Genomic DNA, 13,982 nt, shown 5'->3' with positions numbered 1-13,982 from the left:
CAACATAAGTGAGATAGGTGAGGAGCCTATTGACCCAAACAACTCGAAGGACGTTCTTATTTGCCGTAGGCTATGTTTGAGAGTTATGAGAGAAAGAGAAAGAAATAGATCAAGGGGCAAAGATAATGGAGGAAGGGATAAGAAATGAAAACAATTTTCTCAATTGTTTAGGAGTGTCAAAGTTTAGAAGAGAGAAGGGTAAAATAATGATAGTGCCAAAATTTTATTTTTACTTTTTCATTAAAAATATAATTAACCATGAGAATGAACAATAATATAATTTTACTAATTTCATTTAAATATTTTAACATTTTGTTAGTAGAAGAACCACAAATTTTGGGAACTATGAAATAGACACATGGAAGGTTTATATGACTTTAAAACCCTTTCAAAACCTTTCCATTTCTTTCATTCAACTCCCAAATAAGGGAGATAATTTTTAAAGTCATTCATTTTATTATCCTCCAAAACTAGACTCCAACCTTAGTAAAGATTACTCACTCAACCTTCAGTTTTGATGGTAGGTTTCATGGGAACAATTTTAGAAGGAAGAGGCTCTTTAATAAGATTGCACCCCTTCAACAATATAAACCTCTTGACTTTGATGCAAGTGGTCATGAAACATCTATCTTCCTTTTTGCTTCTGTGCATCTTAAAGTGCTACTAGAAGCTTGTTAGGTAGAAAACTTGATGGCAATGGGACTTTTTCATAGTGCATACTCTTAAATTAAATGACAAGTTATTATAGCATAATATTATATATTCTTTAATAAATTCTAGACAGTTGCACAAAGTTCGGCAAAACAGCTCTAAATCAATTTACTCGCTATATAACTACAAATTTTATACCACAATCTCACATTTTTAGTTAACTTCACACCTATAATCTACCATATCATATATAAGCTAGTTTTTCTCTCCAAATAATACCTTAATTAATAAAAGTTTAGTGAACCAGGAGCCAATCAAGTAATCAACTTGGTTCTGTTACGAAAATAATATATAAATGAAATGAATGGACTCTTTTATCTCCGGTATAATATCATGATATTTCTAATAGTTCAAATAAATATTAATTCTAAAATGTAATGTGGAAATTATATTTATTACATAAAGTCAAAATAAATCTAATTTATAAAAAATTAGAATAATAACAATAGGATATAAAGTTTGGAAGAAAAGACATGTATTGGCTGGATTTTGGACAAGGACAACAAACAATATGTATGTCTAACTAAAATGCCTATACATCATTAGTTTGAATGAAGTTTTCTTTTTAATCAGTGTCCTTATAATATTCTACATATGTTTGGAGAATCTAACACCTCATTATTTTGTATTTTGTCAAAAAATAAAGAAGAGAATGAAAACTTTGTAATCATAAAATATATTTATAAGATGACTTTTAAGTCTTTTGTTTTTATTTCTTTTCCTTTAGAAATAGAATAGTTTTATTATTGGAAGTCATAATATGAATACAGAAATAGTTACACCAATATTGTACTAATGAGTTAATAAAGTAATTTTTTTTAAAAAGGGAATCTACACCATTTTGAGTTCATGACTAGCCACTACGAGGAATCTGACGGGGAAGATGGGATGGAATCAAAAAAATATTAATTTTTTAAGACCTGTTGTTGTGGTCATATCATATTTTTAGTAAAAATATAAAAAAATGAATTTTTTAAGTTAAAAATAAAAAATTATACATGTTACATCACGTGGAGGACCGTTTGCATAGGTGGTAACGACGTCGTCCACCGCATCACCACTTAACTGATGGAATTGGATGAAAATATTTCATCCAAAAATTGAGTAATGGAAAGATTTCATCCAAAAAATGAATAGTTCAGAGGCTCAAACTAGGAAAAAATGTTTACTGACAAGTTTCAGTGACATTCACAAGTAAGTGTAGCATGTTAGAAATTTTGGGTAACATATATGGTTTCTAAATAGAACATAGATTTACTTTCATAAGTCATATCCCAAAACATACGATGTACTAATGAAAAATTTGTGTTTGTTCAAATGTTTTGAACCATTACTTTTTATTAGCCAAAATAAAATGATTTAATTTAAGTAAAATTTATGATTATCGATATAATTATTATGAAATTTATTATATAGATATCAAATATATTATTTCTATTTTTATGATATACAAAATTTGAAATAAGAAAACTAAACATCATAGTCATGAAAAAAAGAATGAATTCAAAATGAAAGATAACTATTATGGTTATTATAGACAAATACAACACAACATAAATAAAAACCAATTCTCCCATCTTCCTAAAATCCTAGTAGATAAGAAACTTGAGGTGAAGAACAATCTATAATTGGAAGATTACATAACCTATATATTTTACACAAACATAAATTGAATATAAAACAAAGGATGTAAGTTACATCATCATATATTGTCAGTAAAAATATCTAACTATGTTTCTGCTTTATATCCTTTATTCTTCTTGATGATTTAGAAAAAAAACAATTTTAGTTAGATAATAAAGTATTCATCACTTTTAATATTCATCTTTAACTAAATCTCCCATCCATTAATTTTACAAGATAGCATGCCCACCTATTTCATGATCATACCCAGCACAATGATAAAACCATATACATCAAACTTTGTCATCTAACTTTTGCATGATGCCTTTAAACGTATAGTAATACAGTATATTCTTAGTCTCTAAAAAAAGTAAATCATGTTAACAAAATCATCATTGAGTATTTAAATTTGAAAATATTAACCCAAATCATTATTAAAAAAATGTAATTCAAATAAATAATATAATAACATAAATATTTATGTAGTAGAATCAGACAGCAAGCAACTCAGCTTCCTCTGCTTTATGTGGTGCAAATTCCATCATGACCCTATTCTTTATGGTTTATGAAAAAATCAACCCTTTAATTTTTTATTAAAACTTTGGCACAGTCTCTATACAAGATGCACTTAAGCGAGAAAACTTCAACCCCTTCAGCTGTTCTTGAACTTGGACACATTCACAGCAGAAATTCAGCATGTTCGTTTCTGAAGACTTTAGCTTTAAAGTACCCATGTACTTATACTATCTCCTGAATTGGCTTATCCACTCTTATTGCGACACATAACAGAATTTGAAGTTGATTCCTATCAATGTGCTGTAAAATGTGATGAGTATTTTTTGGTACATAAAATGTTAGGTCCCCTGATAAGCAAGCAGATTTTCTATCCCATATAATGTGTCATTTAATGTAATTGGTTAGAAAAATACTTAATTATTAAAATTTTAATTTAAATATATTTTTTTCAATCAATCACATCAAATGACACATGAAATGATACATTTTATGAAACATAAGATGAGAACATGATCATCTGTCTCTTAAAAGTTGATGTCCTATGTCCCAGACCAATCAATGTTTGACAATAAGTAAAAAATATCACCTCATTTTAATCTTATTTTATTAAAATAATATATTAATTCTACATGTCTTACTATAAATGGATTGAGACAAGAATGAAGACACCAAGTTAGGATAGGATCTTGTCTCATAAGATGTGCTCCTAAGGATAATGGGGCAAGTTACACTAGGTCCAAAATGTATCATATTATCATAAATGAATAATATTATGCAATTTTGCATATCTATCCAGGAGAACAAAAAATATCAATTATAATGTGTTCGGAGATCTTCTTCCGATATAACATTCTTCCTCGAAGAAAGTAAAAGAAACATATAAGTAACTTCTCTTATCATCAAGAAAACATGCCACCTGGACTCATATGGATCTTTCGACCACTTGTGATACTGAGTTGAGCGGCTCTCATACCACACAAACTAGGTTAAAGAAAAACATAAAATTAAATTTAACATCACATCTTAACCAAAAATCTTAAGACATTCTAGGTTAAACTTATATTCTTTTCAACTCATTTTCTTCTATACAATGTAGCATTTCTTCTCACAACATGAGGATATATAAAAAACGGGTGTGCATGTGATCATCCTCAACTTAATGTGGATCAGCCAGTGTTCCCTACCCGCTGTCCCTTGAAAAGTATTGAATCATTTGTCTGTAACATTTTTAATATCAATTTCATATGGTTGACTTGAAATAGCTTATGGAATTGTAGTAACATTTTTAAATAACTTCAGACACAGCACACGTTAGGTAATGTTGATGTTTCCAACATTTCTGATTTTTGACTTTATATAATCCTTAACCTCCTTCCAATAACACCAAATTCTTGGGTTCTCAATTCACACATCATCTTTTGTGTCCTTTGTATTCAATTTGTATTCCTTATCCTACTGAAAAAAGGTATATAGATACTGGTTTGATTCCTTATAAGAAACTAAGCCAATTTTGACTTAACAAAATGTGAAAAATTGCACCTTTTCAAGAAGTTGACTAATGAAATTTACATTTTCTGAATACTAATAACTTTGTGTGTGATTTTACAGGTTGTGTCAAAGGCAATGGCACATCCTTTGCCAATTATTCACAAGGTGGGAGTTCCTCCTAAGCAGACACTTTTCCAAGAGTTTGAACATAATGTGAAGGAAATATTCTTCTCAGACAACCCTTTAACCAAATTTAAGAACCAAAGTGGATCCAGAAAATTTGTTCTAGGTTTGCATTCAGTTTTCCCTATTTTTGATTGGGGAAGAGGTTACAACCTTACAACATTCAGATATGATTTCATTGCTGGAATTACCATTGCAAGTCTCTGTATTCCTCAGGTAACTAGTAACCACTTCTGAATAATATTATTATAGAATAATTTTTTTAGTCCATATTGGGGATCATAAACTACAATGAAGTGGTACACGGTAAGTGAAAATTGGTATGCAGTTTGGAGGATTACTAGGAAAATTTGGTAACTACGAATCTGGCTGAGTTTTGTAAATTATGTTCTTGCTGTATTAATATATAATAGCCTTATTTTATTATTATCCCAAAATATATTGGTTTGTGTTTTGGACTATTGCTCTTTAACATATGAATGCATGCATAACAGGATATTGCATATGCAAGGCTTGCAAATTTGGATCCCCAATATGGACTATGTGAGTATTTTGAAATGTTTAAAGCAACTTGAAAATGTTAGTAATTCAGGTAAAGGTATCCTATCTTCATTATTATGTGCAGACACCAGCTTTGTGACACCTCTTGTGTATGCTTTCATGGGAAGCTCAAGAGATATTGCCATAGGACCTGTATCTGTGGTATCCCTCTTGCTTGGGACTATGCTTACTGAAGAGATTAGTGACTACAAAAGCCATGAATATCTGAGGCTTGCATTCACTGCCACCTTCTTTGCAGGAGTTACTCAAATGACACTAGGAGTTTTAAGGTACAAAATCCGAGAGCAACATCGGTTTAGTCCTTGAAAAGTTGAAATTGATAACATCGGTTAATTTAGTTCCTAATATTACGAAAAAGCAAATTTAGACCCTTACTTTGACAACCACCAATGTAGTTTCTAATGTCATTGTATGTAGTTAAATGTAATGAGGCATCTCACATGACACATTATATGCGAATGACTATTCAACCTTTGAAAAAGGATAAGTCCGAAGGCAACCGTTGTAGCTTTGCAAGAATTGAATTGATCAGTTGACCAAAGTTTAGGGACCAAATTGATAAGTTATTAATTTTAGTTCTGAATTGATTGATGATTATCAAATTCAGGGACTAGATCAGGTTTTCCATTGACCAAAACCGTCAATTTTAAGGATCTAATGATGATTCCCCCCTGTTAGCTTAGCACATGATGATTATGTATTATTCTTTCTTAATTTGCCTAAATTCTTCTTCTGTTACATTCCATTTGTTATTGCAGGCTTGGTTTCTTGATTGAATTCATATCTCATGCTGCTATTGTGGGATTCATGGCTGGAGCAGCCATTACTATTGCACTGCACCAGCTTCAAGGCTTGCTTGGCATACAAGGCTTCACTAAGAAAAATGATGTAGTTTCTGTCATGCGCTCGGTTTGGAGTACAATGCACCATGGGGTATAGATTCATTATGTATTAAAATTCTCATTTACTATAGACAAAACCTAAGAGTAAAAACTTGCTCACAAACACTAGCCATAATCTTTGGTACAGTGGAACTGGCACACAATTGTGATTGGAGTAGCATTCCTGGTCTTCCTTCTTGTAACCAAGTTCATTGTAAGAATGCCTGCAATCTTCATTCCTTCCTTACTTACTTTTTCGAGCTTTCATAATTACGAAGCACAAATACATCAAATTTCGAAATAGTTGTCGCGTCCATATGGCACAGGTATACGTATTAGATATTTCACATACAATTTAAGACACTCTTAACTATATTTCACAACTTTTTATATTTACTTTTAGAAGTTCTACATCTATGTTGATAGAAATGCCACAATGTTAATATTTATTGTAGTTACAATGACTGATGCTAACTTTAACAAAACTAGTATTCTTTTTTAATTTTAGATTTGTGCTTTTATGTTAACCTTATACTATATTTTATGGAAGTCGTGTAGTGTCTTATAATTTTCAAATTTACAATATGACCTTGTGCTTGTCATGTCCTCCATTTCCAGATATTTTTGCCTCTAAGTTCATAACTATTCTGTGGAAATGGACAGGCTAAAAAGAAAAAGAAACTCTTTTGGTTGGCTGCAATTGCTCCTATGGTCTCTGTCATAGTATCTACAGTTTTTGTGTACATTACAAGGGTAGACAAGAAAGGTGTATCAATTGTAAGTACCATATAATTGATTGAATACTTCACACAAAATTAAGCACTATAAAACTCAAAAGTATGCTATCACAGGTGAGACACATTGAGAAAGGTGTGAATCCAATATCTGCTGGTGAAATTTTTTTCAGTGGCAAATATCTTGGCCCGGGTATTCGGATTGGTATGGTAGCTGGTATGGTAGCACTCACCGTAAGCAAAATTAAAAAAATGATTCTGATTTGTCATCCTTTTGTTTCTTTTTCGGAAACTATGCTATAAACTTATGCCAAATACTTAAACTTTAGGAAGCTGTTGCTATTGGGAGAACATTTGCTGCCATAAAAGACTATTCATTGGATGGTAACAAAGAAATGTTGGCTATGGGAACAATGAATATCATTGGTTCACTCACATCCTGTTATGTAGCTACAGGTATGAAAGAACAAAGCAGAAATTCAATCTTGTTTGAGCCTCTATTAAAAAACAGGTTTACATCATTTGTTCCACAATTCGTGTCACTCTCTGAAAGACGCATCGGTTAAACGATTAAATTTAATTCAAATTTAACTATTTGGCCAATCTGAAGTCTTTTGCACATGGTGGGCGGCAAAGATTATAGGATAGAGATTTCTCATTAGAAACATTGTAATTTTTTTATTTGTCATCTTACTTTGTGTTCCTGATCATTATGCAGGATCATTTTCTCGCACAGCAGCGAACTTTATGGCTGGTTGTAAAACTGCTGTATCAAACATTGTTATGTCCACTACAGTGTTGTTGACTCTGATACTCATTACACCACTATTCAAGTACACTCCAAATGCTGTGCTTTCTTCTATTATAATAGTTGTGGTGCTAGGCCTTGTGAACATCGATGTTGTTTTTCTGCTATGGAAGATCGATAAATTCGACTTCGTTGCTTTCATGGGAGCCTTCTTTGGTGTAATCTTCAAAAGTGCTGACATTGGCATTCTAATTGCAGTAATGAAACTTTCAAAAGCAATTTCTAGCATATTTGTGTCTTCAATTTGCCTCACCGGTGGAATACATCACACGTACCACTATCTTGGCCAACTCCTATGTCACTACTCTTATTGGCCAAATAATTATAAAAACTACTTTCTGGAATAACCTCTTGAGGATAAGGTTGTATACATCTGTTCTCCTCAGACTTCAATAAGCGGTAGATTGTGCACTCGGCCGCCTTTTTTAATTATAAAAACTATTTTCTAGACGGGTTAGAGAAATAATGAAAAGAGTTGACACATATAATAGAATAGGTGATGTTATCCCCACAAACACATTTTGCCTAACCTTTTATAATGCAGGTGGTATTATCTTTTGCTAAAATCCTTTTACAAGTGACAAGGCCAAGGACTGTGGTACTTGGGATGATAGCAGGAACTGGTGTTTACAGGAACATCCAGCAATACCCCAACGCAACCCAGATTCCAGGCATGCTAATTATCAGGGTCGACTCTGCAATCTACTTCTCAAACTCGAACTATATTAAGGAGAGGTAATTAACCGCAACTCGTATTATATATAACTCGTGCGTTTGTGCTTGTAGTAATGTGCATTGCATAATGCGCTAAGCCGCTAATAGTGTAAAAAACACTCGCACTATCAATGTTGAACAGTTGCAGGACTCATTCAACTCGATTTAAAATGGTAACCACAAGTTGCTAATATTCAATTTGTAATACAATATGCAGAATTTTGAGATGTTTGGCTGATGAAGATGCCGAAAGGACAGGAAGTGAATTACCAAGAATACAGTATCTCATTGTTGAAATGTCACGTAAGGCCTTCAATGAATTCAACTCATCCTATTTTTCATGATTAATTTTGATTAGTGAATTTATTTGTGCAACCATATTATTGCAGCTGTTAGTGATATTGACACTAGTGGCATTCATGCATTTCAACAATTATATAAAAGCCTTCAGAAAAGAGAAGTACAGGTAATACACAATCACATAATTCAACATTTCTGCATCAATAGTTATTAATTGCTTAAGAAAAAAGTTATTAATTTCTAAAGGATTCCTTAAGGACAAATCTTTCATTACTATGCTCCTCATGGTATAGCTTAATTCAATTAAATGAATTGCTTATGTGCAAAAAAGTTAGTTATACATAATATTATGACATTGTTATGAACAAATAACAAAATAACCTACAGTATATAATTTTGATGGTTCATATTTGTATGGTTTTTTTTTTCACAGCTTGTGTTGTCAAACCCGGGGCCAATTGTAATGGAGAAGCTCCATGCATCAAAGTTAACTGACTTAATTGGTGAAGATAAAATATTTTTATCAGTGGCTGAAGCTGTTGCAACTTTTGGTCCAAAGGGTGAAGATTTGTAAAAAAATATTACTGTTTAAATTTGATTGATGGTGAAGACAAAAGTGATTAAAAGGTGGGAAGCTGTTCAGTAGCTTATAGGAATTTGGAAGGGTAATGACAAAATAATAATAATGCTGATTTGTGTGATGTATTTTTTTAATTTCAGTCCCAATTTATGTATAGAAACAAAGGGAAGAAAACATATTTCTGTTTTGATTTTGAAAGAAAATTTTGTATTTATGATGATTAACATATGTTCACCTTCTCCCTTTATACTTATTTTTTGTATTATCAATAATATCCTCATCATGGATAAGAAACTAATTTGAAATATGGGGATATACCTCCCAGCATGTGTCATTCATGAAAATTAAACACTTCACATTTCAGTCATTTTGAGATCTAACAAAGACTTATATTGCAAGATTAACGAAGAAATCGTTATCTCCAAATCTTAGTAAAACTAATCAATAGAAAGCTTAATCCACTTTTTCATTAACAAACTCACTGCTTTTTTAACAGAAGCATTGCCGGGCCATTTTACTCTTATTAATATATAATCATTATATATTAAGGTCTGCCTCTTTTGAACTTTTTCCAGGTAAAGGTTTATTCTTTTCTTTACTTTATCAACATCATTCCTCATGTTCTTTCAATTTACCAAAAAGATAGTATTTTATTGAGCATAACGTTGGGACATGTTAATGTGCTTGATCAAGGGGATAGAGATTATCTATCCTAATTCTTATTCCACTTTTCTGTTTCGGTCCAATGAAAAAGTATCACTAAATTAAAAATAAAAATTATAAAAAACACAAATTAACATTTTTATATTAATTGGATGAAACTAATTAGCTCGAGACATATAAACATACTCATTTTAGAGTAAAGAATCCTTATTCTTAAAGTAGGCTTTCTGGAAAAATATAATGTTACTCTTTAACTAATTAAGTAATTATTATGTTTCTCAGTAACTTTTATGACCCTCTGAAATTCAATCCACCAAAACTTTTTTAAACTGTACTAAAATATCATCCTAAGAGATTCCAACACTGATTACAGTCAGAATTAAAATTCAATTTTTGTAATCAATATAATCACAAAATTATAGTAGCAATAACAGTGTAGACTAGGATTTAAAACCTAGATGTTACCCTGCTAATATAAAAGTAAAATACAACTAGCATATATTATAGTTTTGTATAAACTAATTTTACACTAACTACTGAAATTTCTATTCATTTGAATGCATATTCCTAAAGGCCAAAGTTAAGAAAATATATACATGTTTACGAGAATCTTTTCAGAAGCACACACCACAAGCATTCATGTGTTTTGAAATTATTTGTAAAGCTCCTTATATCATTAAAGTTATTCTATATATTAGTGGTCACGTTAGGGAGCACAAGGTGAAGATGAACATGTGATTCAATCTATATAGTAAAACTTATATGTTGTCTCAATTATATGTTCTGAAATCTCTGTGAAGTTAAAGCTATTGTTCTCCACTATAGAACTGTTGAATTAAAATCTTCTCCACATGTTTTACTTTTATGTATTACAAAGGGAAAATGGTTATTGTCACTACATAAGTATGGGCAGAAATAATAACAGGTAGGACCAATCATTCACTGTTAAAAATCTTGTCTAAATTATTTGCTCAGAATTTTGGTGTTGGCTCCACCAAATTTCAGGAAGGACAATTCTATGCAATAAATCTGTAGAACCGAGTCACCGACGAACCATCTTGAGTCTAGAGCACAAGTGGTAATTTTAGATTTCTATCATTTTCATCATTCTGTTTTCCATTTACTTCCATTTTAATATTAATTTCCATCTTATATACATACCCATCAACTTTTTTCATAAAGTGATGTTATGATAACTAGCCAATAAGTTATTTCAATTTATCCTGGTTTATCTCGGACATTCACAGTCTAAAATGACCTAAACACTCATCAGATTAAGAAGGTGAACCAGAACCGCTTACAAGTTCGGCTAATCATCAAACTAGTTGACAGTTGGTATGGTCAGACTTGCATTTCCAAACAACTAAAACCTATTGAAATTATGAACTACTGAAGTACTAAACTCCGAAAACAGTGGCCCACAGAACGCTCCTTTCCACTTTTCAGTATCTTCTGTAAAAAAATTCTTCAGTTTGAGCAAACCAAATTAAGAAAGACCCCACCCACCATGTATACTCTATCACCAACTTGAACCCAATTCGAAACCCAAAAACCAAAAAATAAAGCCCCTTTCCACTAAAACACAATGCAAAATTTCCAATGGCATTAACCTCAACCCCATTTTTTGTTTCATTCTTAATCCTCTCAACATTTATTATTCCAACTTTTGCAGCTGAATCATCAACTTATGAAGAAGAAAAGGAACCATTTGTAGGAGTAAACATTGGCACAGATATCTCAAACATTCTATCACCACAAAACCTTGTATCATTCTTAACACACCAGAAGATAACACACATTCGTCTCTACGATGCAAACCCTGACATCCTCGGAGCCTTGTCGGGTTCCGACATCCACGTCATCATCGGCGTACCCAACAACCAGCTCATCGGACTTGGTTCTTCTAACACCACCGCCGCCACGTGGATCCGTAAAAACGTTGTTGCTTATTACCCAAAAACCCTCATCACCGGAATTTCCGTCGGCGACGAGGTCTTAACCACTGTACCTTCTTTTTCTCCGATTTTACTCCCTGCACTTCAATCACTCTACAATTCTCTTGTTTCTTCGAATCTTCACAAAAAGATTATAATTTCAACCCCTCATGCTGCTTCTGTTATTCTAAACCCTTTTCCTCCTTCTCAAGCTTTCTTCAACCAAACCCTCTCTTCTGTTATAACCCCTCTTTTGAATTTTCTCTCAGAAACTGGGTCACCATTAATGTTGAACCTTTACCCTTACTATGTGTTTATGCAGAACAAGGGTTTTGTTCCTCTTGAAAATTCTTTGTTTAAGCCTTTGAGTCCTTCTAAGGAAATGGTGGACCCTAATACCCTTCTTCATTATACTAATGTCCTTGATGCTATGATTGATGCTGCTTATTTCTCAATGAAGAACCTTAATTTCACTGATATTGTTGTTCTTGTTACTGAAACTGGTTGGCCTTCGAAGGGTGATTCGAAAGAGCCTTATGCGACGAAAGAGAATGCTGATACTTATAATTCGAACTTGATTAAGCGTGTTTTCGGTCGTAGTGGAACCCCTTTGCATCCTGAAACTACTTCTAGTGTGTATATTTATGAATTGTTCAATGAGGATTTGAGGTCTCCTCCTGTTTCTGAGGCAAATTGGGGTTTGTTTTATGGCAATGCTACGCCGACTTATTTGCTTCATTTGTCTGAGATTGGGACTTTTCTGGCCAATGATACTACAAATCAGACGTATTGTGTAGCCATGGATGGTGCTGATTCGAAGACTTTGCAGGCTGCATTGGATTGGGCATGTGGACCGGGACGAGCGAATTGTTCTGAGATTCAACCTGGCGAGAGTTGCTATCAGCCTAATAACGTAAAGAATCATGCTTCGTATGCATTTGATAGCTATTATCAGACACAAGGAAAGGGTCCTGGGGCTTGTGACTTCAAAGGAATAGCCATGATCACAACCAGTGATCCTAGTAAGTGCCTACTATTATGATTCTCTCTAGTCTTTTGGTTCAATTTAGAGAGACTTTATATTGCCATTGAGTTCGATTAGGTTAGAAACTTAGTCCTTGATTATAATCTGCTATCTCAATATGAAACTAGATTTTATAGGCTCAAGTATAATGATCCTCGTTAGAGTTTTTTCTGGTCTGGGACCTTCGGCATCCAGCAATCACTTGGAACTCTAACTAATCAAAGTCAAGTCAATAAGAAGAGGGTAATAGCAATGGCATGCATTGCATTGTTTAATAGGGGAACCATGAACCTTCTAATAATTTGGTACTATCTGGCGTGTCTGAGCGCCTTTGGTCGGCTGTTTACCTTCACAATTGCAACAACTCTGTACAATGCTTCCGTGTTACCTTCATATACTAGAACTACATTACTAGTCACTCATACTGTTAAATTTTTCAGGGGAGTTTATTGCAATATTCATGCTTGCAAACCCCAATTGTATCAAAATATCAAATATATGTTCCTAAATCTTGTATCTGTTTCTCTTTGTTGTCTATTGCAGGTATAACATTTTTTATTAACCATTTTTAATTCTTTTTGTGGGACACTTTGCAGGTCACGGGAGCTGTATATTTCCTGGAAGGTAAGCGATACTGTCTACTTAGTTGGCCTATTGTTTTTTAGTTGTTGTGATCCTATAAATAAAACCTTCACCTTTATTCAAATCTTGTTTCTTTCTCATAAAAATAAGAAACACTGTTTTCTTTTGTATTTTTTCATTTAAAAAACTACTTCTTTACCTAAGTGTCTTTTTAACTTGATTTGATGCAGTAAGCAATTGACCAAGCAGACAAAGCAAGTGGTGAATTCTACTCAATCAAGCAATGCAGGGGAGAAGTTAAGGTTAAGAACCTTTAGCAGCATCAAAATAAGTGCAATCAGTAACATTTTGCACATTTACTTGGTTGCTGTTTTTCCCTTAATATTATTCATTTTATGAGGTGCAACTAGTTCAAATTTTTTGGGGTTATGTAGGATTAGTCTGAATTTCTTAGAGCAAAGGTTAAAGAGAAATGGAACTGTGGATAATCTGCATGTCTAATCTTAGTGCTTAAGATAGATGGTTTCTTTTAGAAAGTAGGGTGAATAATTTCACATGGGTTTCTTGTAATTAAATATGCATCTCTTGAAATTATATTTGTTAATTAATTTATGTAGTATGTGTAACATAATGTTAGACTTTATCATTGAATTGGGGGACTCTGATAGTTTTTTTTATCT

General features: G+C 32.6%; 2 protein-coding genes across 2 annotated transcripts; both read left to right on the top strand.

The window, feature by feature from the left end:
- On the top strand, positions 4,062-9,323 carry LOC109330131 (high affinity sulfate transporter 2-like). Its single transcript, XM_019564175.1, has 14 exons — positions 4,062-4,329; positions 4,459-4,737; positions 5,016-5,064; positions 5,147-5,351; positions 5,841-6,015; positions 6,112-6,177; positions 6,627-6,740; positions 6,815-6,931; positions 7,027-7,153; positions 7,416-7,702; positions 8,050-8,240; positions 8,437-8,522; positions 8,609-8,685; positions 8,953-9,323. Exons 2-14 carry the CDS (start codon positions 4,474-4,476, stop codon positions 9,091-9,093), a joined length of 1,899 nt encoding a protein of 632 aa, XP_019419720.1. The 5' UTR covers positions 4,062-4,329; positions 4,459-4,473; the 3' UTR covers positions 9,094-9,323.
- On the top strand, positions 11,200-13,982 carry LOC109330132 (glucan endo-1,3-beta-glucosidase 1-like). The gene is made up of 3 exons (XM_019564176.1): positions 11,200-12,718; positions 13,317-13,344; positions 13,533-13,982. Exons 1-3 carry the CDS (start codon positions 11,362-11,364, stop codon positions 13,699-13,701), a joined length of 1,554 nt encoding a protein of 517 aa, XP_019419721.1. The 5' UTR covers positions 11,200-11,361; the 3' UTR covers positions 13,702-13,982.

This window comes from Lupinus angustifolius, chromosome LG16 (assembly GCF_001865875.1).
Source record: "Lupinus angustifolius cultivar Tanjil chromosome LG16, LupAngTanjil_v1.0, whole genome shotgun sequence".
Taxonomy (NCBI): domain Eukaryota; kingdom Viridiplantae; phylum Streptophyta; class Magnoliopsida; order Fabales; family Fabaceae; genus Lupinus; species Lupinus angustifolius.
Note: the sequence above shows the minus strand (reverse complement) of the source record. Positions and strands in the feature narration are given on the sequence as shown.

Coding starts and splice junctions, on each gene's coding strand:
- LOC109330132 (XM_019564176.1), top strand. CDS start 11,362: ATGGCATTAACCTCAACCCCATTTTTTGTTTCATTCTTAATCCTCTCA. Junction 12,719..13,316: donor GATCACAACCAGTGATCCTA/GTAAGTGCCTAC, acceptor GACACTTTGCAG/GTCACGGGAGCTGTATATTT. Junction 13,345..13,532: donor AGCTGTATATTTCCTGGAAG/GTAAGCGATACT, acceptor GATTTGATGCAG/TAAGCAATTGACCAAGCAGA.
- LOC109330131 (XM_019564175.1), top strand. CDS start 4,474: ATGGCACATCCTTTGCCAATTATTCACAAGGTGGGAGTTCCTCCTAAG. Junction 6,741..6,814: donor ACAAGAAAGGTGTATCAATT/GTAAGTACCATA, acceptor ATGCTATCACAG/GTGAGACACATTGAGAAAGG. Junction 8,523..8,608: donor TCTCATTGTTGAAATGTCAC/GTAAGGCCTTCA, acceptor ATATTATTGCAG/CTGTTAGTGATATTGACACT.